This window comes from Amphibalanus amphitrite, unplaced genomic scaffold (assembly GCF_019059575.1).
Source record: "Amphibalanus amphitrite isolate SeventyFive unplaced genomic scaffold, NRLGWU_Aamphi_draft 000675F_arrow, whole genome shotgun sequence".
Taxonomy (NCBI): domain Eukaryota; kingdom Metazoa; phylum Arthropoda; class Thecostraca; order Balanomorpha; family Balanidae; genus Amphibalanus; species Amphibalanus amphitrite.
Window position 1 is genome coordinate 132622 of NW_024882169.1, and position 21921 is coordinate 154542.

At 55.1% G+C, this 21921-nt stretch overlaps 1 protein-coding gene across 15 annotated transcripts in view; it reads right to left on the reverse strand.

The window, feature by feature from the left end:
* The window catches only part of LOC122364413 (MAP/microtubule affinity-regulating kinase 3-like), a 69847-nt gene that overhangs the window by 11615 nt on the left and 36311 nt on the right, over window positions 1-21921 (reverse strand). For all 15 annotated transcript variants that reach the window (XM_043334757.1, XM_043334752.1, XM_043334754.1 and 12 more), the window contains 8 exons: window positions 20968-21090; window positions 17577-17630; window positions 11177-11225; window positions 9161-9354; window positions 7081-7216; window positions 2253-2473; window positions 507-722; window positions 31-196 (listed from right to left, as the gene is read on the reverse strand). In XM_043334757.1, coding sequence (XP_043190692.1) covers window positions 31-196; window positions 507-722; window positions 2253-2473; window positions 7081-7216; window positions 9161-9354; window positions 11177-11225; window positions 17577-17630; window positions 20968-21090 — 1159 coding nt within the window. The remainder of the gene's footprint in view (window positions 1-30; window positions 197-506; window positions 723-2252; window positions 2474-7080; window positions 7217-9160; window positions 9355-11176; window positions 11226-17576; window positions 17631-20967; window positions 21091-21921) is intronic.

A 21921-nucleotide genomic window follows, 5' to 3' on the forward strand; every position in this document is an offset into this window, starting at 1 on the left:
CTCTATCTCTCTCTCTCTCACAGTGCTCACCCGAGGATGCGCGCCGGTTGGGCTTGCTGTTGGTGGTGGCCGAGATGGACCGGTGCACCTTGTTGTGGGGCGGCGACTGGAGGCTGGTGGGCGGCGGCGTGGGCGCGCCCGGACCCATGTGTCGCAGCGAGAGGGACGAGCCAGACTGTGAGCCGTCAGACTCGAGCTGGGGACGGAGGGGCGCGGGAGGGTTAGAGAACCGTGGGTCGACGACCGTCCGTCAACTGGTTCAAAGGACCATCACGAGAAGCCCAACCACAATTTAATTAGGGGAATTACACCTTCAAACGCCGCACAGTCACATGAAATGGTCATTTACCTTGGTAACTTCGAAGGAACGAAACTACAACAGGCTATTCAAAGCACAACAAGATGAATCCATACAACTGTCGCACCAAACGACAAGTGTGACGAGCTCCCCTCCACTTCCCAACCTTCCCCTCCCCCATCCACCCCAGCGACCCCTGGTCACTCACATCAGCTGCTCGCCGGCTCATCAGCAGGTAGGTAGCATAGATATCGTCAAACTTGCCCTCCTTGAGACTGGTTTCGACATCTGATCTCGCGTAGCCCATGCCGACAAGCTGCTCTATCCTTCGCGGGTCGTCCATGCAGTGTTCGGGCTCCACGTAGGGCTTCAGCTCCTCCTCATTGCAGCCAGAGTTCATCCATTTGTCCCGCATGATGGCCTGCTGAAAACGGAGCACCGTCACAGTGCGGGTGTACGTGGTGTCGCAGCCTGGCGAGGGGCTAAATGTTGGGTAGACCCATTGCATAACAGTCATATTGCACGATTCCCTAGTATCTGACGGGCGCTGAGACCCACAGACCAGCCTCCAAAGGTCACACTGGCTAACGGAAGGTACAATTGAAACTCGCCACGATCAGGTAAGTCAATAACCGACAGTACTCGCGATCGAGTAGCACAGCGGATTTCATTCAGGGCATATCCAGCGCATACAGCGTATCTCTCAGAACCATCAGTAATCGTTGATGCCAGAGTCTGAAAGACTATCACTTTCACCACACGAATTCAGCGATCTGTCATGGTAATGTCCACAGGAAATTCCGAGCTACCGGTTCCTCAGTACAACTGGCCATGCGCCCCAGGCCCAGGCTCCGTATAATATCGCCGTTCCACTCCAGGATTCTCTACCATTTCCAATCGCGCCGCTCTAGGGGCCCGCCCATCCTAGCGACACCCCGACCTGAGTGCGCGGGCCGCTGGTTCCAGTGACGAAACAATGACGTCAGCTGCCCGAGCCAGCTAATGAAGCGACCTTTGGGCTGGTAAACTGGCGTTGGCGGCCGGCCCGGGCCTCTACCGAGTGGCTCAGCTAGAGAGGACTGTTGGATTCCACTGGAGCTAACCCTAATCCTCTGCCACCCGCCGCTTGGAGAGCAGACCCTCAATCCTCATCGCTCCAGCCGTTACGGCGGCACGCTACCAGGAAGTTCAGTGACGCACACACATCCAGATCCTAATTGGCGCCTATCGGCTCCCGGCAGCCATCCGCTCTCGCCCGTTATAGAATCTGGTCAATTATGACACGGCACGCCGGCCGCCGGGACCAGGCCGATGTGACACCCGCAGGGTCACACTCGAGTGTGACATGGGGTGTGGGGGCCGGGGGGTGAGCGGTCATGTGCCACAGACAGGAACAGCTCTCAGAACGGGCAGCAGACGGGCCGGTGTGCGCCTGACCGCGCCAGACACTGCGTTCTGTCCAAAAATAGACACCGCCAGCGCTGGACGCTTGTGTCCAGCCAACCCTTCAGTCTCGGCTGTGGCCAGTTCCGCTGACTGGCCGGCGCAGCGGGCTTCCCGCTCATATGCCGCCGCCGCCGGGACGGTCGCTAAACATCATACTATCGTGTGTACCGGTGCATCCCTCACCCCACACAGGGACATCGGTCATGGGCTGAAGCCACAGTGCCGTGGAGATTGGAAATACCAGCGGCCACCGCCCAAAACAAATCGATAGCACCGAAATATCTATGTTTTTCCTGCAATTAACACCGAAATATCAATGTTTTTCTGCAATATCACCTCAGCTTAGCTCTAAAAAAATGAAACCACCGGGTAACACCTCACGGTAGCGAGTTACAACGCATCTCCATTCACTGTCAACGCTCGCAGTCGCCCTCGGGAGCCTAGCAGCAATCCAACCCCCCATTGACACCCATGCCTCTTTCTCTTTCCATCCCTGCCCCTGTCTCACCTCCAGACTGGCCCGTTTGGTCGGGTTCAGCACCAGGAACTTCCTGAGGAGGTTCTCGCAGTCGGTGGACATGTAGAACGGGATGCGGTACTTGCCGCGCAGCACCCGCTCGCGCAGGTCCTTGAGGTTGGAGCCGTCGAAGGGCAGTGAGCCGCTGACCAATGTGTAGAGGATCACTCCCAGGGACCAGACGTCCACCTCCGGGCCGTCGTACTTCTTACCTGGTGAGGTGAGAACAGGCAGGCGGTTAGATATAAGGTTAAAAGCATAGTCCACTACATACCCATGTAGCACACAAATGTGGTTAAAGTGGTCTATGGTTAGAGTTAGAACAGGGGAGTGATAAATTAGTAACTACAGAAGAGTCGAATACAGGGAATTGTGAGACAGACTCGGAAGGAGTTTTCACTTATCAGAGACGGTTTAAAATTACTGACACATCAAAAACAACAGCAGCTTGTGGCCTCAGCTGCAGCTTTGTTATATAAGAGCCATAGATCACACAGAGACAATGCAATTAGCTTAATTACATCACCAGCCTGAGACAGCCATTTTCATTTAGCCGCGGCGCGGGTATAAATTGTCACAGCTCAAAGAACGAGCTAAAATGTCAGCACACAGTTTACTAGAACACTTTATGTAACCCACCATGCTCCTAAGCGTGTACTTTCGGCATGTAAGGCCATTTAGGTTTAACAGTCACATAACTCAGCCTTATCACCCAAATAGTCACGATCAGTCACAGTCTGCACGTCACACCAAAAAGTCAATCAATTACACCAGTCACTATTTGTCAGACATTTCCCTTCTGTAGCTGACCCAGCATACATATCATCCCCTCCCCTCTTTCTCTCAGAGCCAGCCTGTATCTATGCCACTCCTTCTTCCTCCCCCTCTCCCTCAGTCCCGGCCTGTTCCCATGCCACTCTCTCCCTCTCCTCCCTTCCCATTCCATCAACAACGCATGTCGGACCACCCCATCACCGGCCCGACAGAGCCACTGAACTGCCCACGGAAATCCACCCGTCGCTCCGTCATCCTGGCCGGGCGAGGAGCGGCTACGCCCGCGGGCCAGCCCAGTCACTGGGAACTCAGAAAGGGTTGGAGTGGGCGGTCATCGGAGGACCAGAGATGATCAGGCAATAGAATCTCCTGCTACCGGATTTAATCAGATCCTTGTTCAGAGATATATCGAGCAAGGAATGTTACTAAAGAAAATTAGCCATGCCTCGTGTAATGTATTCCAGAGAGGGATGGGGAGGAGCGAGACGATTGTTTCTTTTTTCTCTAAGGTTTTTATGTTTTTATGTTTTTATGTTTGTTTTTATGTTTTTAATCTTATGTTTTTAATCTTCTATGTTTTATATGTTTGTTTATGTTTTTAATCTTCGAGAGTCTGCTAATAAATTAGCAAAGACTACAGCCGAGCTCGCCGAAAGCCTTACGGAAGCGGAAGCCAGAATAGAGCCGACCAGCCGGTCCGCAATCATTTAGCATTGACCATTCGGAAGTCTCCATTCTTGGACGACTACAGCGGGTTAGCAAAGCACAACGAGGTTCGGCCAGCTGCCGGTAGGTGGCAGCCAGGTCACGGGGATGGAGTAGTTCCACTCACTGCCGGTAGATGGCAGGTCGGACGTCCACAATGTCACCCGCTCTCGAGTACCACCGCAGGGGAGGCGCCCAGCCTTCCCCGTAGCAGAGATACGGCACTATCAGCCGCCTCCAATCCAATCGGCGCTATCGAACGGCGACACGGCGACTAGACCACAGGGCCTACAGCTGCTCAACTCAACTTGGATGATACCACGCCTGATGAATAATACATCAAAGATCCGTCATCACAAGGCTTTAATTCCACAAGTTCGGGGGATAAAACTACTTTGAAAGTAATATGGAGTATTCAGCTCCAGAGGCCAGGGAAGTACCTGGGAAAGCCGCGCGAATATGTCACTGTGGCTGAGGTGACAGTGGCGGTGCTGGTATGGAACCCCGAGGGATCTGAAGTAAAGAGGCACGGAAGTATGAAGGAACAATGTTTCTGCTGCCCGCAGTGACAGAGAAAAGCTGGGCTGTTGGTAACAGCTGCGTTCCGTGACGCTCTTCAGTGCCCAATCTCAATGGCTCGCATCCATTGCGGCAGGAAGTTCGCGTAAACAAAGCGACGGTCATAGACAAATAGCCTCCGTAGGGTTCAATGGACGGTTGACACTATTTTGCGTCATTACAATCACGCCTTTTTTCAGTTCTCACTCATACCTACTGACATTGTCTAAGATCTCATTCGACTCAGTCTTGAGCTGATTCAAACACCGACTCATAACTCCGGCTCCAAACTCTCAGAGCGATTGGCGACGTCAGTCTGTGTAAGCCTAGCTATTGACGCCGCGGAGCTGGCTGGCTGGGAGTCGACACGACGCTCGATTGGTCTCCAAAGGTCAGAGGGATATTTTACAGCTGCTTGGGTCGGACCAACACTGGGGAACACAGAGCCAGCAGTAACACTGGAGTGAGGCAACAGTGAGCCAATAGACAGTGGAAAGCTGATACAGATACGGCAATGAGCCAGCACTGAGAGAACAGAAAGCCAACAGTGAGCTAACATATGCGAGACAGAAGCTAAGTACGAGTACGTCAGCAGCCTACCGGTTGCCATGCTGATCCTTTTTACTATCTCCAGTACTTCCAATACACATAGGTAGCCACGGGACCATCACATGCCCGCCCTGAAGACAGACCACCGCCTCACCGTCTGTCCGAATCGCTATCAATACGATCGATACACAAATCAACGCTTATCGATACCACCAGCGGTCGGCGTATCGATAAAACATTACCCCGCCGTGCGTGTCCGAACGGTGATCGAACAGGTGGGCTCCCACGCTCACCGAACTTTCCGGGCTGACAGTAAGGGGTGGTGAGTTGGCGTCCCCCTCCGCGCCAACCCAACCGTGCCCCGCTCAGTCGCGGCTCAGCTCGTCCTAGCTTGAAGAAACGCGCAGGGTCGGAATCGAGGCAGAATTGGGAAAGAGGCAGGGTCAGGGGTTGAGTAAGGTTGGAGTCGAGGCAAGTCAAGATCGAGACAGGGTTGGATATGTGTAGATAGTGTCAGGATTTAGCCAGTATTGTGCTTCAGGCAGGGTCAGGGTCAGGCCTAGATAGAGGCAGGCCCGGACGGTCCGGCGGGGCCGCCATCCCGGCCGCAGATGAGCTGTTTGGAGGAGCCGTTTACGAGCGGCGGTATCGATCCGCACCTCAGAGCGGTCCGGCCTCCCTCCTCCGCCGTCCGAACCTCACCGCCCACGGTCCACCACCACCACGCTCCGACACACGTCTCAGCGCCGCGCACATCCACCCAAACGGGGCTAGAACGCACGTCCGATCAGCCGTTCACAGCTGAGGTTCGACGCCACACCTGACCTTTGACAGCCTCGAGTCCAAAGATTAGATAAAACATCACCGGTATTGATGACGCGGGCCGGTCCCTGTAACACGATCAACCACCTCAGTTTCCGTGAGTCAATGTCACAGACCATAACTCGATTTCGGCGGAGCCATCAGCTGAGCGCTGGTTCGATGACCTTTCTGCCAGGATTCTGCAGCACGTATCGCGTCCAACGTCCGGAGCTATTCGACATTCCTGTCGGGACCGGCGTCGGCGGACAGCAGGCTCGACGTGACGCCGCCGGCAGCTGTTCGACCCGATGGGACGAGTCGGTTGAACTCAACAGTGACGGCGGGAGAGCAGTGTACGATCGATGACATATTGTAGGATGAAAATCATATAGTTCCTTCAGAACCTCCACATTCGTTCTCCAGGCATTGTCATGCCTGTGTCTACAACAGCCAGTGTATCTAGTGATTACTCATGAGTCAGTCTCACTGAGTCACTGGCCATCATGTCACATTACTCCATCACGAATGATAACTTATGACGTCATGACACTTCTCCGGGGTGTCCGTTGCTAAGAGCTCAGCCCGTCCCATCGAATCTGCGCCGGCCGTCGGTGTCTGTCACTGCGAGTCTGTCCGGGCGGGGACGGCGCCCCTGCAGGCCATCTGAAGCACTCTGCGCTGCTCAGCACATTCAGACAGTACCGATAAATCCTGCATGACTGATCAGACTCCGACAGCGCCGCCGGGCGGCGGCGCGATATATCCACTCGGTCGCGGCTCCAGCGCTGCAGGCCAGTCGACGAGCGTGGCTGGGCAGTGGGCCCACGCCAGTCCGCTGCCAACTTGGACCGGACTCCGCCGCTCGGTACACGCTGTCGCTCATTATCCCCGACCGGCCGGAGTTCTCCTATCGCCCGACTGGGTGGGCGGTGTCGGTGCAGTTAGCACACTTGGCACGGATTGTGTTTGGGAGAGTCCCAGACGAGGTCATTATGCGGTTGTATCAGTTGGCACAGCGGTGGCTTCGTCCCTGCCAGGGATTGAAAGGACAGGTGTGCTGCGGACAGCAGTGCACAACAGCCGAGCTCGTCTGTTGTCTTACACTCTTCCCTTGAGCCAGTGGCCAGCCGGAACTCAGCAACAACGCATAGGCCTAGAGTAGGGCAGCGCTAAGTATGATATGACGTTTGAAATTGTCAGAGCCTGACCAGACAGGCCGTATTAAGTAAGACACTAGGCATCGTGAGACACCTCCGGACCATTCATCCATTGATTAACGTCCTCATACCATGCATCCCGTGTCATCCGCCCTTGCCTTCCTCAGGACAAACGTTTCCGCATCCCCTCACGCTCCCTTTCCCAGCTGGCGTTCGCCCCCACCAGACAACGAATGGTGAAGGCAAGTCCTCATCGGGACTCCTATCGATCTCACCTTGGAAGAGCTCCGGTGCGGCGTACGGCGGGCTGCCGCAGAACGTGTCCAGCTTGCTGCCCACGGTAAATTCGTTACTAAAGCCGAAATCGGCTATTTTGATATTCATTTGACTGTCTAGTAGCAGATTTTCCGCCTGAAACAGAGGGCTCGAGGTCAGTTTCGTGGCCGCCGACAGTCCGACACACCACCAAACGGCACGAAACGGCGATAGCCTTGGCAGCGTCACAGGGACCATGGTATAAGACAATGACAGATAAACATCCAGCGACAAAAATCACCACATTTCTTATGTGGCAATGTATTGAAATACCGGTACAAATTAGAACAATGGTTGATACTGGCCAACAAAGCACAACCAACGTAATAGGAGCCAGCCAACAATGGCTATACAAAGTACAAACCCAAGGCCGAGATTTCTCCATACCAAACGTTCAGATGTTTCTATACTGACCCTGAAGGGCACTTGCGATGAAAAGTATACAATATGAAACGTAAGGATTTAACTTTTGCCATATTATATTTCCCAGTGCCAGTCTGCCCAAATCAGCCGTACTTTCATCTGAGGCACTTTCAAATCGTATTAACTTCGCCCCTTCCCCCCCCCCCCGTCCCCAGTACAGGCCAATGAGTGCAGTTGGCTGAACAGTTACGTCAGATCCTAACATCAACAGTCTCCAATTTCCGCTATTGCCCCACAACCGGCGACGGCTGTCTGTTCACCATTCAGCCAGCGACAGTCCGCCGCCTACTGCGCTCAGACTTAATGCATTGCACGTAGTCTGATATCCCCTATGAGTTAGACTCGGAAACACCCAGTTCCACTTCCGACGTCTCCCCGTCCCCACCTGACCCGCCCCCATCCCCAGCCCCCTCCCACACAACGTCCGTCTCAGTCTGTATGTCCCACGGCACCGCACCGCCGGCCATCTCGGAACTGAACGGTGCCCCGGGGAACGTCGCAAACGACGCAGCCGTGCCATCGACGCCGACGAGCGACAAACAACAGACGGGGGCTGATCGCCTCCAGGCCGCGTAAAGGTCACAACAAAACCAGCGGAGGGACCGGCTGACTCCGAGAAGGCGCGACGTCCTTTCCAATGCGACTGTTCAAACGGGCAGGTCCCAGCTGAGCTCAGAACAGCGAAGGTCGGTCCGGTTCGGATCAGCTCGGTTCGGTTCGTCGCCTAAATTCCAGCGACACGGGCCGGAATTTAGGCGCCTGTGGCTTTGTGTGCCGCCCGGCCCTGTGTCGGCAGTTCTACGAACCAGGCAGCGCGGGCGGGCGCGCTTGCTCGAGTATTAGAGCCGGGGATCGGCGAGCTCCGCCGATCTCTCACACGGTGGACACTCGAGTGGCATCAGCGGGTCGGCTGGGGTCACGATAGCCCCCCCGCCGACCCCCTCCTCACTCCTCTAAGTGGAGGGTCTAGATAGGCGCCTGCCGGCCCGATGAGGGCCACAGAGCTCCGCCAAGCACCGTGTCGTGACTGGACCGACCCGCGCGGCATCCGTCTCGGGGATTACACGGGTGCGGCGGAGCATCGCGTGCCGTCCCTGACGGCCGGCCGCCGGTGGCCGCACATTCCTGTGCGATACCGACCCGGGCTGGGTGTTTGTTTGGGCCGGTGCAGTACCAGCGGGATGATACGACGGGCATACCATCGGCAGTGTGTCAGAGATACCACGACACCGATGATATCACAGAGGTGTCGACAGGGCCCGTAACTCGATCAGCGGATGGTGCCGTATGACCCCCGTGAACCCTGGGCGGGTGACGGTGGGCTGTTCGGGACATACGAGTACACTGCTTGCAGCGTGTCGATCTCCCAATGCGCTGGTGTTGTGGTGAGAAGTGAGGACCCAGCCTGTGACTGTCAGCTCGCTACTGCCTATTCTCTCCATATATTGGCACACTGGCCAAATCGCTAACTGACCACTCTTTAGCTACATAGGCACTGGTCACATATGACTTCCCTCGAGTTACTGACCACTTCAGCAATCAATCTGCAGCCTACCCACCTTCAAGCTCCATGACATCCAACTATGACAAACCCAAAAACACCCCACCATGTCTCACCTTCAGGTCCCTGTGTATTATCCGTTTGGAGTGGCAGTACTGGACGGCGGAGACGATCTGCCGGAACTTGAGTCGCGCCTCCTTCTCCTTCATGCGTCCGTGGAAGACGAGGTAGTCAAACACCTCGCCGCCCGAGGCGTACTCCATTACCAGGTAGAGCGTCTTCTTGGTCTCGATCACCTGGTACAGTTTCACTGCCGGACGGGCCGAGAGGGGCGGGGGTCAGTACATATTCTACAGTCCAACAAGAGCCATACTGTTGGTGTTGAATTAGGTTGCTGCAGGGAACGTTGTTAACAAGATTCAGTTCATGTGAGCTAATCACTAGCCCAAATCGCTACGATTGCTGAAGTCGGTGATATTGCAAGAGATCTGTGTACTCAACTAGCACGACGCTTTCAAACGCACACAGGCAGGCCACAAAACAACACAACAGTCGAGAGAAAACGACCCAGACATTGGCAGGGGCGCGGCCGCTGCCACAGGCTCGCTCCATTTCGCTCTCGTGGCGACAGCAAAAACCATTGACTGGTGTCAACCGCTGTCTCGGGGGACGCAGAAGACCATCGGCCCGGCCCGCGCTCAGTCCAGACCGAGCTGAATTTTGCCTCTAACGCCCTCCCGCGCCGGCCAGTGGGACGTTGCAGGCCCCGCCGGCCGCGGACTACTGAATTCCACTGCCGTCCGCGGCGCGGAGCCGGCATTTATCACCACTGCCGAGGAGCCGCCGCACCGCACATCAGCATCCGCCGCCGGCGGCGGCCGCTGAACTCCCGCCGCTCCGTGGGGAGCCGCAGCTCTGTATCATATCTGGACACAATAAAACGGTCCGACCGCGCTACCGCCGCTCGAGGTAGCAGCAGACGGCGGCGGCGGCAGGCGCGGCCGCCGAGACGCCGCTCTCCTCTAACCGTATTTTCAGCTTGGTGGCTACGAAATGTCTGACGCCAATTCAGAACCCAGTTCCCCAGCAGTGTCGTGCTGCGGTGTTCAGTTGGCAACACCTATAAATACACTGGTGTATGAAAGCTAACGTTAATTAACACCTCAGGCAGCCTCAAGATTGAATGAGCGTAAATGTGTGGTAGAAAATGTAATTACTGGCCGTTAGCGGTAACTAAATTCCGGACAGAGCTGCCAATTCCTGTTGAAAACCACCGTTAGTAAAATGAGATTCTAGATCGTGGCTGGGCGCCCGCGATGGATCTACGTAACCCCCGGCGCGTGGCTCTCCCTCTCTGTGTTCGTCGTTCCCGCACAGTCTGATCAATCAGCGACCCTGGCAACTGGCAGCGGCGGCGGTCGGCCGGGCGGTGTTTTTGCGACCGAGCCGGCGGCGGCCAGCGAGCTCGCCGGTCATTGGCGGCGCATTTGTGTCAGTCTCCGACCGTCTCCGAGTCAGGACCGGAAACAGACAGAGTGGCCCGCCGGGGAGGGGCAGAGGGGGCAGGTCGGCGGAGATGACGGGCAGTGATGGATGGGGTCAGCCTTTGGCGACCCGGCCGGCGCGGGGCCAGCCGCCGCGCCGAACCGTCGTCTCATCGAGTGACTGACGGCAGGATAGCCGTCAAACGGCCGGGCAGAGCTGCGACAAACGAGCGTCGACCGACGTCATCACCGCTCCGCCCTGCAGTGATATAAGGTCAAGGCGACTACTGCTCAGAATGGGACGGCTTATGGTGAGAGTGAGGCGGCTTCTGTTCAGAGTGGGACGACTACCACTCTGAGCAAGGACGGATGATGCTCAAAGGCTTCTGCTCATAGTGAGACGGCTGGTGTTCAGGATGGGGCGGCTTCTGCTGAGAGTGGGGCGGCTACTGTTCACTTTCAGGGCGAAGGCGGCTCCTGCTCAGGGTGGGGCAACTATTGCTCCGAGTAGAGAGCAGCGTCACCACACCGAATGACGTGGGGAAAGACAGCAAAGACACGCATCGGACAGGCGGTCGGGTAGATCCCCCACTCCCCCGGTCACATTGCTGAGCCATGTGACTCTCGCTCCCAATCCCACCCACTCACCGATGTTTGGATGATCGAGCATCTTCATTATCCGCACTTCCCGAAACAGCTGAAACAGGAGAGGCATCGCGTCAATCAGCCGCCCACAGTTATAGCCCACACGGACACCCCATACGCAGCGCGCACATGGACATCCAGGCCAGCCACGTGCTTGGTATGGAGTCCCGTCACTCACACACCGAAAGGTGACACTTGCAGAGAAGATCGAAGCTATAAGAAACAGTCACATGAGCCCTCCGAACGCAATGATCACCCTTTCCATGCGGCTGGATGTAAAAGTGTAAGGGTATGGGGAGCATATTGTAACTTACACTGCATGTTGCTTCCTGAAAGATAATCCCCATTAGTACATAAGAGGAATCAGTAATGAGTCACTTTTTAATACGGCTTTCGCCCACCTCTCATTGCCTGTCAGAGCCGACGGTTGACCTTTCCTGGAGCATCCGCCACGCAGCGAGGAGGAGAAACTCATCTCGACAGAGGATTTCCAAATCAGTCGAAAAAAAAAACATGAATACGAACTAGATCAGCCCGTTCGGGCGGAAACACACTCGAACAACATCCGTCGGTTCGACGCGGCTTATCTGGGATCTCTGCCGCTCCGGGGGGCTGCGGCAGCGGCGGCACGGGCGGCAGTCGCCCCCGGCCGGCCGGCTGACGGATGGCGCCGGTAATGGGTCGGAACCGGAGCGGCGGCAGCCACCTCCGCCGCCGGAGCGCCACCACTTCCGCGGCGTGCCACCTCGCGGAAACGGTCGGCACCGAGCGCCCACTGAGCGCCCACAGGCCGGTCCGAGCGGGGCGACCGGCACCGGCAGCACGGGAGGGACCGGGGGCGGCACCGGCGGCAGGGCTGGTGGACGGAGGCGGGCTGCATCCTCTGCTGTCTCCAGACCGGCACGAAAGGTCCGTCAAGTGAAGGTCACCTATCCGTGCTTCTATCCTCAGGATACTGAAATCCTTCTCCTCCACGCCGCAACCCCCCTCCGGGCTGGACAGGCAACTTTATCTCATGCGGGCTGCTCCCTTGGAGCGGCACCGCTGCTCCTGAGGGAGCGCACCCCGTAGCCGGGTGCAGTGAGTGCCTTGGGGCTGGGTGGCCTGTCCTCTGGACGGGCTCAGCCCCGGCGACTCACTAGGGTGCCTGCCCAGACCAATGTCTCCCCCTAATTCCTATCATCCTTCCGGCTCTGCAATGGTCTTGTCGACCGAAAGCGCCTAACCCAACAAAACAAACAAACAAACAAGTGAAGGTCACCTAGATGCTGCATTCTAAACTCCGTGTCCTGACAGCTCGACTCCGGCCATTCTAGTGTCGACAGCCGGCAGCTCTGTGTCGACAGCCGGGCTTCCACACCTCTATCCTGGCAGACGGCAGTCATTCTCACAGTTCGATCTCTGGCAGACGGCCTCCTACAGCTCTGCCCTAGCTTCCATAACTCAGTGGTCGCAGCTCGACTCACTGCAAGCTCTGCCCTGCTAGCCGGGCTCCCACAGCTCTGTGATCGCAGCTCTGTCCTCCCAGTCTGGCTCCCACAGCTCCCCGCGGGCGGCCCGGCGATCGTTAGTCGGCCGGCCGGACCTCCATTCGACGCTGGCCATCTGGCACTCAGCCGCGATTACCGAGTGACGGTGCGGCGGCCGATCCGCCCGCTGCCAGCCATCGGCTCATCAGGCCGGTCCGCAGTGCGGCGGCGGAGAGCAGGCTGATCTGACCGCGACACCGCCGCACCGGCGCCCCTTCACAGACCGACACACCGCGCTGGCGCCCCTTCACAGACCGACACACCGCGCTGGCGCCCCTGGGGGAAGGGGACACTTCACCGGCGCCCCTGGAGGGAAAGGGGCTTAATAATAGCGCCCCTGGGAGAAGACGGCCCACCGCAACGGCGCCCCTGGGAGAAGGGTCACGGCACATGCGACCCTGAGGGTACTACACCGCCGAAGTTAAATGGCACACTGCGGCCTGACCTTGACTCCCTGTGGGGTACACCGCACCACCGACTGTAACCGTCTGGGGGCAAACCTCAGCCCGACCCTGACCCCGAGTCGCGGGCAGGGTACAGAGACGGAGCGCTGGAACGACTCACGTGGGTCGCTCCGACCTCTCCGTCCCATCACCATGAGTATTGTCTCAGAGGCTGGCTTACAAGAGAGACGGGGTTCCATGGGCCAAAGGCGGTATGAAGATTATCCCACCATACTACTATGCATTTCAGACCCCATGAGACCCTGTTTTTCGGCGAGAATTTCTCCAATTTTTGTCCAATCAGCTTGAAATTTTGGCATACGGTATTTCAGCTCAAGCGCCAATTTTTGTCAATATGGTCTCTTAACAAAATATTAAAATTTAGAGCACCTGTCGTTGGCTCGTAATGTTAATCAGTTTTTGCACCCGGATAGAGGCTCGCTCGCTGCCGCACCGGATTGGATAGGAGCGCTGGCCAATCACGTTACGCCGGGCCGAACTTAACTCCGCCCACTGGCCGTGACCGCGATGGGTCTATGCCGTTTCAGTCGGCGTCAGCACCGCGGAGAGGTCGCATCAGGACCGCATACTGGAGACAATGGAGCTGGCAAAGTTGTTTCGGGACGAAAGCCCAAAAATTATCCGTTCGAGGGCAGCGGTGTCCTCTTCTCCATATTTTGGTATTTTAACGTCGAACCAGCTCATAATTTTCATAATGATCAGAGGCCAGTTTTACCAACAGAACAATAGCCGCCTGCCGAATCTGTTTGCGGAGACTGCTTCAGATACGGAGCGTAAAAAGCAAAGCCCTATCTGATTACGTGCCCATCGCGTTTACGCTCCGTATGTGAAGCGGTCTTTAGGTGAAAATTTCCGGCAGGCGGCTATTTTTCTGTTGGTAAAACTGGCCTCAGAGTCAGAGTAGGATCAATTATAGGACCGAACCGGCCGTAAAAGAAAAGATAGATGAACTATTGGACTCTGGGCACTTATTTACACCGGAGTTACACCTATCTGATCGTCAGGTTGGGTCAGATCACTATACCCGATTACCTGTGAGATCATGCGTAAGCCTCCACATGACCCAAAAATATTGATATATTTGGCAGCTTCAATAAATGTTTCTGAGGAAGGCGCAGAAAGCAACAAAGTAGAATGAAGACTAATGTCGCGGGCGCGGCCGATTGCCTGGGGCATCACTCTAGCGAGACGGCCGTATTCGTGACTCGTGAAGCAGTGCGGGGCGCCGGGTGGAGCAGAAGCGTGATGTGTGATGTGTGGTCGAATCGTCCTTTATCGCTGTATGTGTTATATTGTTAAGACGTGCACAAAAAGAAATAGGAATGTGTCAGGCGGATGTTGAGCACTATACGGGAACGGTCAGCACTATACGGGAAAGGTTTCGCAGGAAGAGCTGTCAGGCCTACAGCGCTCTAGATACATAAAAATGCTCCGACATAAAAGGTGTAGAATTAAGAAACACATTTTTTTTGTAATTTGGACTTAGTCTGACCTGATACATAATTTTACGCAACCATTTGAAATCAACAGCGTCTTTTATGTGCGTTTTTCACAAGCCCCGAATCTTGTGTGGAATTTTATATTTTTGTGACTGAACAGGAAGTACCTACGTACATTTGTGATAAATACAAAGTCAAGGGCTTCAGCTAGTGCGTTACTTATGCCCGCTTTTTTTGCTCATTCGATGAAATTACGGTTGCAACAACTGCAGTCTGCACGGCAGCTACGCTCCATGCGAGCCGCCCCGGTGCGGCAGCCACCACCGCCCGCTCCACACAGCCGACTGACCGGCCAAGGTCACCGCCCCGTCCGCCGGGAGGGCGGAGCTTAATGGTCACGTGTTTGTGACGTCATGCGTACGCAAGGATAGCCTCTACTCCACTGACGGATTTACGGAGCCGATTTTAACATTACGAGGCAACGACAAGTACCCTTAAGTTTAATATTTTGTTAAGAGACCATATTGATGAAAATTGGCGCTTGAGCTGGAATGTCCATTGTGAAAATTTGAAGCAAATTGGACAAATATTAAATAAATTATCGCCAAAAAACAGGGTCTCATGGGGTCTGAAATGCATAGTAATACCATTTGGCTGAAAAACAAAACAAAAATGCACCAAAGCTTATCACGTAAGACGACGTAAGCAAACCATAATTTAAAATAATTTTTGTTTCAAAATGCAGAATGAAATTCGGCCAAGCCTACCCTTCGTTTAATCTTTAAACGTTCCATTCAACGCAGTGACTCAAGTATTATTGCGACGTTCGAACAAATTTTCTCAGAAATAATGCTGATATGGCAGCTATCATCAATCACAGCCAAACAATTCTTGACTATGCAACAAAGACGACCCAGCCCGCCGCCATTGGGCACATCTGGTCCAAATATGACCCTGAACTGAGTCCAAACTGCTCCATTACATCTCTGGAGTATCGGAGAAGAACTGGGGCTGGAGAGCATCACACAATAGTTGACCATTGTTGAAATGTGTCGCATGGCATTGTTCAAACCGCCATCCACTCAACTCAAGACAAATATTTTCACAGCAATGGATGGACAAACAACATTGTACGTCGTCCCAAAGGCAAACCATCTAGCCAAGGTCCCGCAATCTTGACAGTATCCAGCCACCATCCCATCACCACCCCACCACCATCCCATCGCGATCCCACCAAGCCGAACACCGGTCACGCTCTACTAGACAAACGACCCGGCTCGGCCGTCACGCCGTCAGCTCGCCCGGGACAGAGACAGAGCCAGCAGAGGGACCGGTCGCATCCGGACTCGACCTCACGGCTCAGCGACCGCAGAAGCCCGGCTACATATCAGCCGGCGGATTCATGAAATGCAAAGTCAACATCTGCTGGTAGTCTATCAGGGACCAGCTCCGGCTGCTTCGGCCGGGCCCGGCGCAGCAGTCACACACTGGGCCGATCATTTGCATGACACCGCCGGCCCGCCCGCTCGGCCGGCACTGGCCAAGGGCAGATTAGGGTTCCGGGTAGGCCCGTGGCAACAGAGACCAGCCGGCTGGGTGGGAGTGGAGGAAGGGAGGGGTAGCGAGGGCAGGTGATACCGACAACGAAAGGTCAATAGGCGCCTGGATGACACCGGCCGAGGACTTTGAGCCGAGTTGATTGCTGCGACAATGGCAGCGTCACCGCCTCGGAAAATGGCGGAGAGCGACCAGAGGGCGACCTTAGAGCGACCTTAGAGCAGTCCCCACCTGTCCACGGTCGGTGGACACATTTAAGGCCTGTACACATTCAGCTGTTGTGCTGTTGTCAGCCGAAATAGGCTCCACCCACCGTTTCTGGCTGACGGATTTGTACACATTCGGCTGATGAGAAATGTCAGCAGTGGCTGACTGTCTACAAATGTGGCTTTGTAAACAAATATATTGTCTCATATTCATGTTCTTTATTAATACAATGTTTTGATAGCTAGGTATTATTATCAGCATATTTACATATAAGATGCAATAGAAATATTTACTCTTCTTACATTGATAAATAATTACGAAAAGAAAATTACATGAAAAGTGTCAATACAGTGTCGAATTTTCATATATCTGCAGTACTCAGCAAAAATGTGGCACGTGATTTGTTTACATGCGCCACTACCAGTGTCTAAATGCGTCATTTATGGCTTCTGATGACGGTTCGGCATCTCTGCACTTGCTTTCTCATAGCAGCACAGCTCGTCAGCCCATGCTGCCGTCAGCAGAGAGGTGACGTCATGTTGCAAGTGCAACATGACGTCATCATTTTTTCAGCCAATAGAGTGAGCGTTTCTCGGCTGACAACAGCACAGCAGCTGAATGTGTACAGGCCTAGCTGAATGTGTTAGTCCGGCAGAAGTCGCGGGCCCATTTAGCCCGGTGGAGGATGTACAGATCCGGATCCCCACACATGTCGACACCACTTCTATTCTCCCGGTCACCACGCCTCACTCACCACTACACCTGAGGAGCGTCCGGGACCGGTATTTCCAGCACTGTGTGACCGTTCGTAATCTCCGGGTCATTGGGGCCGGGTTCCCTCACCCCTCACCCACTCAGCCTGTGCTGGTGTCCCACAGTCATCGATTTGGTCGGTGGGTACACCTGTGCCGCCTACTCACAGCAGTCGTGCCGAATGTGTGTGGGACGGGACCCCTCACCACCACTCCCCGTGTCACCCCAAGCACTAGTCATCACACCTGCCTGCTCCAGCCTCCTATCCCTTTTCGCTCCTGTCACCATATCATCCCTAGCCCCGCTCTGCCTGCCCTCCGCTCCCTCTCTCTCTCTCTCTCTCTCTCTCTCTCTCTCTCTCTCTCTCTCTCTCTCTCTCTCTCTCTCTCTCTCTCTCTCTCTCTCTCTCTCTCTCTCTCTCTCTCTCTCTCTCTCTCTCTCTCCTCTCTCTCACCTTTTGTAGACTGCCGGGGTTCATCTGCGTCTTGTCAATTATCTTAATGGCCACCTGAAACGGAACGGGAGAGACCAATCAGACTCCGGTGGAGCGTTCATCAAATGAAAGGTGAGATCGGCAGCCCGCCTCGGTGGCAGAGGGATAGAGGAGCTGGGGAGAGGAACGGAGGAAGACTGAATGGAGGCAGTCGGGCGAGGCGAGACAACGAGACAGACTAGAGATGGGAGAGGGAACGAGACTGAGAAGGGGAGACACTGATATAGAACGAATACAGCTGATAAGGTATTCAGACAGAACGAACACAGGCGGTGAGACATGAAGACACACAGAAGAAAGTGGTGAGAAACGAGACTGAGGTGACGAAACACAATTGTAGAGCGAGGAAAAATGAATGAGACACTGGTATAGAAAACGAAGAATGGTGCTGAGACACTAAGAGACAGAGTTGAGGCAGGTGGGGAGAGGAACGGAGGAAGACTGAATGGAGGCAGTCAGGTGAGGCGAGACACCGAGACAGACATGGGAGAGGGAACGATACTGAGGTGGTGAGACTGAGACAGAACGAATGGTGAGACACTGCTAAACACAGCAGACAGTGGTGAGATACGAGACTATGGTGACGTGACACGTGTGCAGAGCGAAGACAACTGAATGAGACACTGATACAAAAAGAAGAATGGTGCTGAGACACTGAGACAAAGAGTGGAGGCAGGTGGTGAGACAATGAGACAGATCTTTATGGTCAGGGACCGATACAATAGAGACCTGTGGTAAGACACTTCAGGCACTGAGACAGATAGGAGGCAGGTGGCGAGAACGGAAAACCGACAGCGTAGCTTGAGAGAGACAAGGCGGAACAGGTGGGCGACACACCAGGGTGAGTTCAGCCGTGATGGCAGCGGCGACGAGTGAGGCCACGCTGACAGAACAGGGCCCCACACCGCGGCTCAATGCGTTGCCCGCTTCCCATTTCCGGCTGGGGGCTGGGTTATATGCATAATGTAGAAATTACATAATGTAGACAAGAATTTCTCTCAAAATATATACTTCTGACAGGATATGATTCATCTCATTCTAAATTCTAACTGAAAATACACTTATCATCAACCATGTCAGCTTTGAAAAAGCCGACTTCGTATAGAGCGCAATGTTATCACCGACATTTCAGAGTATTCTCGTCTCCGGGATGCTACATCATAACGCCCCGTGCCAGTACTCAAATAAAACCGACGCCGAGGGTGGTGATAAAGGCCTGAACGATGTAGCATCAACCCAGAGTGCGAAAGTGTTCCGAGCCAACCAGGATCTGAGCCAAAGACGGGATCATCAACATTCCTCGCCTCCAGTCGACCTAGAGTAACCTATACAGATCATCTCCTCCCTCCAGCGAATGAAGTCAGTGCGTCATCGGTGGAGGGGGAGGGGGTAGCATCTCCGGGTGACGCAGTCAGTTTCGGAAAACCGCCCCGCCCCGTGCCGTCCGCGGCGCAATGCATGCCGAGGTCAGGCGGCGGCTGTGTACGGACTAGTGTGTACTTCAGGGACGGATCAACATCGGCACTGCGTCAGCTCTCGGTGCAATAGCACCCTCGGGGCGGTCGAGAGGGGCACCGTGACACCATACCCAGGTGTCTGCCGAACAGAGCGGAGAACGGGATAGATCGAGTCAGAACTAAACCAGCCCCCTCCGTGGAGCAGGGGCGCTGGCGGTAGTTCCTATCATCCAGCACTCACAGCCTCCCAGTCACCGTTGCGTGCTTGGGCGTGTGCGTGAGCGCTGGCTGACGGCAGCTCACGGAGCTGCTCACCGCAGTTCCGAACACCCGCCGCAAAAACCACCGTCAGCGCACTGATGTTTTCCGAGTGGCACATGTTTTCCGAATAGACGCGATAACAAACAACCTGAGAGCGTGTCGAGACGACAGTGCGGCGCCCGTCCTGGATAAATAATCAGCTATGCCGCGCGGCCTTGGTCGGTAGATTCTCTGCACCGCAGAGTCCACGGGCTCAAGTAGGACGCGTGCCGAGAAGATACGGGTCAGGTGCCGCAGCGCGGAGCGACAGACTGCCGCGCGGAGTCGCTGACACATAGGAGGGCGAGGATGACACGCTAGCACGGTCTCTCCCAGCCAAACCAGGCCACAGCGGCGGCAAACGGGGCCGCTCTCTGGCGGCGCGGTGACCGTGACGAACCGTGTCGTGACCGTGACGTGGTCGTGATGTGGCTCCTGCTCGGCTGGCTGGCGTCACGGCAGTCTTCCAGGCGTCACTGCTCGCTGTTAGAGTTCTCAGCCGATCCCGTGACGCTGATTGGAACACTGCTGGTCGTAATTCGCAATGACCTGCCGTGTGACGCTGGGGAAGTGTGCTCTGTATGATTAGCTGTGAGCTGTGAATTGTGATCCGACACACTGTGAACTGTTTGCTGTACGGTGGACAGTGAGCTATGAATTGTGAGCTGTGCTTCAACAGGCTGCGATATGCGAGCTGTATGATGTACTGAGAGCTATGGATTGTGGTCCGATGAGCTGTATACGAGTACTGTGTCCAATGAGCTAGCCGCTGTGAGTTGTGAACCGTGAGCAGCCCTCTAAAAGACTTGGACGTTGCCTGCAGCTTTAGTCGACCTCCTCCGATCGATGTAAGCTGGATAATAGCTCCGACCGGCACAGCACTATGTCAGGTTTCATTCAGAGGCATCTGTCGTGACCACATTGTGATGGCAGGCGAGGTCAGCCGACAGCGGGACCGATTCAACTCACCAACAGGTGGTGAACAAATCGCCAGCCACCTCGGTCAGTGAAATTATACACCACCCCGTGCGGGGCAGTCCAGCGAAGCCTGGCATCGCTGCTGAGGTCTTACCACAGCCAGTTGGCACTCATGAACAAAAGCCTGGCACGACACACCGGTGTGGCCACTGGTTGGCAGCACGAAACGGTGCTATGCGTCAAGACAAGGCACGGCACGGCACGCGAAAGGTGCGGTCGCTCCACATCAGCGAATCAGTAAGCCACCCATCCTGGCGTCAATGGCGACACCGCGCCAGCGAAGCTCTCCCGAGCCAAGTCTAAACAAGTGCCGAAAGTTGAATTTGGCAGCACCAGTCGAGGTTTCAAAATTGTCCATAGCTCACGATAAACAGGACAGGTTTTGCAAGCATTTACGTTCATTCAGAACTTAAAGGTAGGAAACGTTTAATGACGTGATTAATTCAATGGCAGCGGAATCTATAATTAATGTCGCGTGTTTCACAAGTCGCGGATCTCGAGGCACCGTAATTGGCATTGTACCCTGTTGCCGGGAGCCCTGTGTTCGCCACTGCAGGTCACAGAGGTCAGTTCGATATCGCATGACCCGGGCCACCCCGGGAGTACGCGGTACGTACCTCCTCGCCGGTCGGCAAGTGCTTGGCCAGCTTGACCTTGGCAAAGTTGCCCTTGCCGATGGTCTTGAGCAGCTGGTACTTGCCAATGTGCGGCTCAGAGTCCGGCCTCGTCCGTGAGGACTCCTGAAACGGAAAAAAACGAAAATGTAAGAGACTAGACACACGACACAGGTACACAAGGGAGCATAGGCAAAGAACAAAGATATAAACAGCCCGGAGGCGGGGGTCGGGGCAGGGGGAGGGGGCGTGAGGCTGTGGGGAGCGCTGGGTGACAATCGCTGAGATTATCGATCGACAGCATATGACTAGAGCCCTTAGCGACTATCTATTGATAGCAGATAACAACAGCGCCGATTTTGTCCACCAAAGAACCTCCGCTCGCCGTGAGCCAACGTCTCGGTACGACCGACCGTAGTTCAAGGCTGTATCGGCGGAAACTGATCAATAGCCAATAGTTCGGGACAGTCTGCCGTTTCAGCGCTGGCATCGAGCTGGCAACGGCCGATGACGCCGCTAAGTGGGGACAGATCAGTCGACTTTCAGCGATACGCCGCCTCAGTGCTGACAGTCGGCCAGGCTTAATGATGACAAATCCGCAGTTTTACTGCCGGAGAATCCGCCGAAGTACTGACGAAGGGTAACGGGTCCGTCTTTACCGACAGACTGCGGCACAACTGTCGACTGTGTCTCAGTGGTACACCATCAGCCTGTCCGGAGTGGCAGCCCGCGACCCGCCGACTGACAGACACGGTCCGTTCAGCCATGACAGGTCCAGTTTGGAGTGGATCGCTGTCTCGGTGTACAGCTATCCCGTCCGCCCATTTCATCAATACACGACCTCCTCTAAAATGTTCAGCCAAAATCTCCGCTGAACACAAGTTTCCTACAGCCGTTCATGCATCTCATTGCACTGCACCACAGCGATCAGAACGTTTTTCTACATTCTCATCTTAT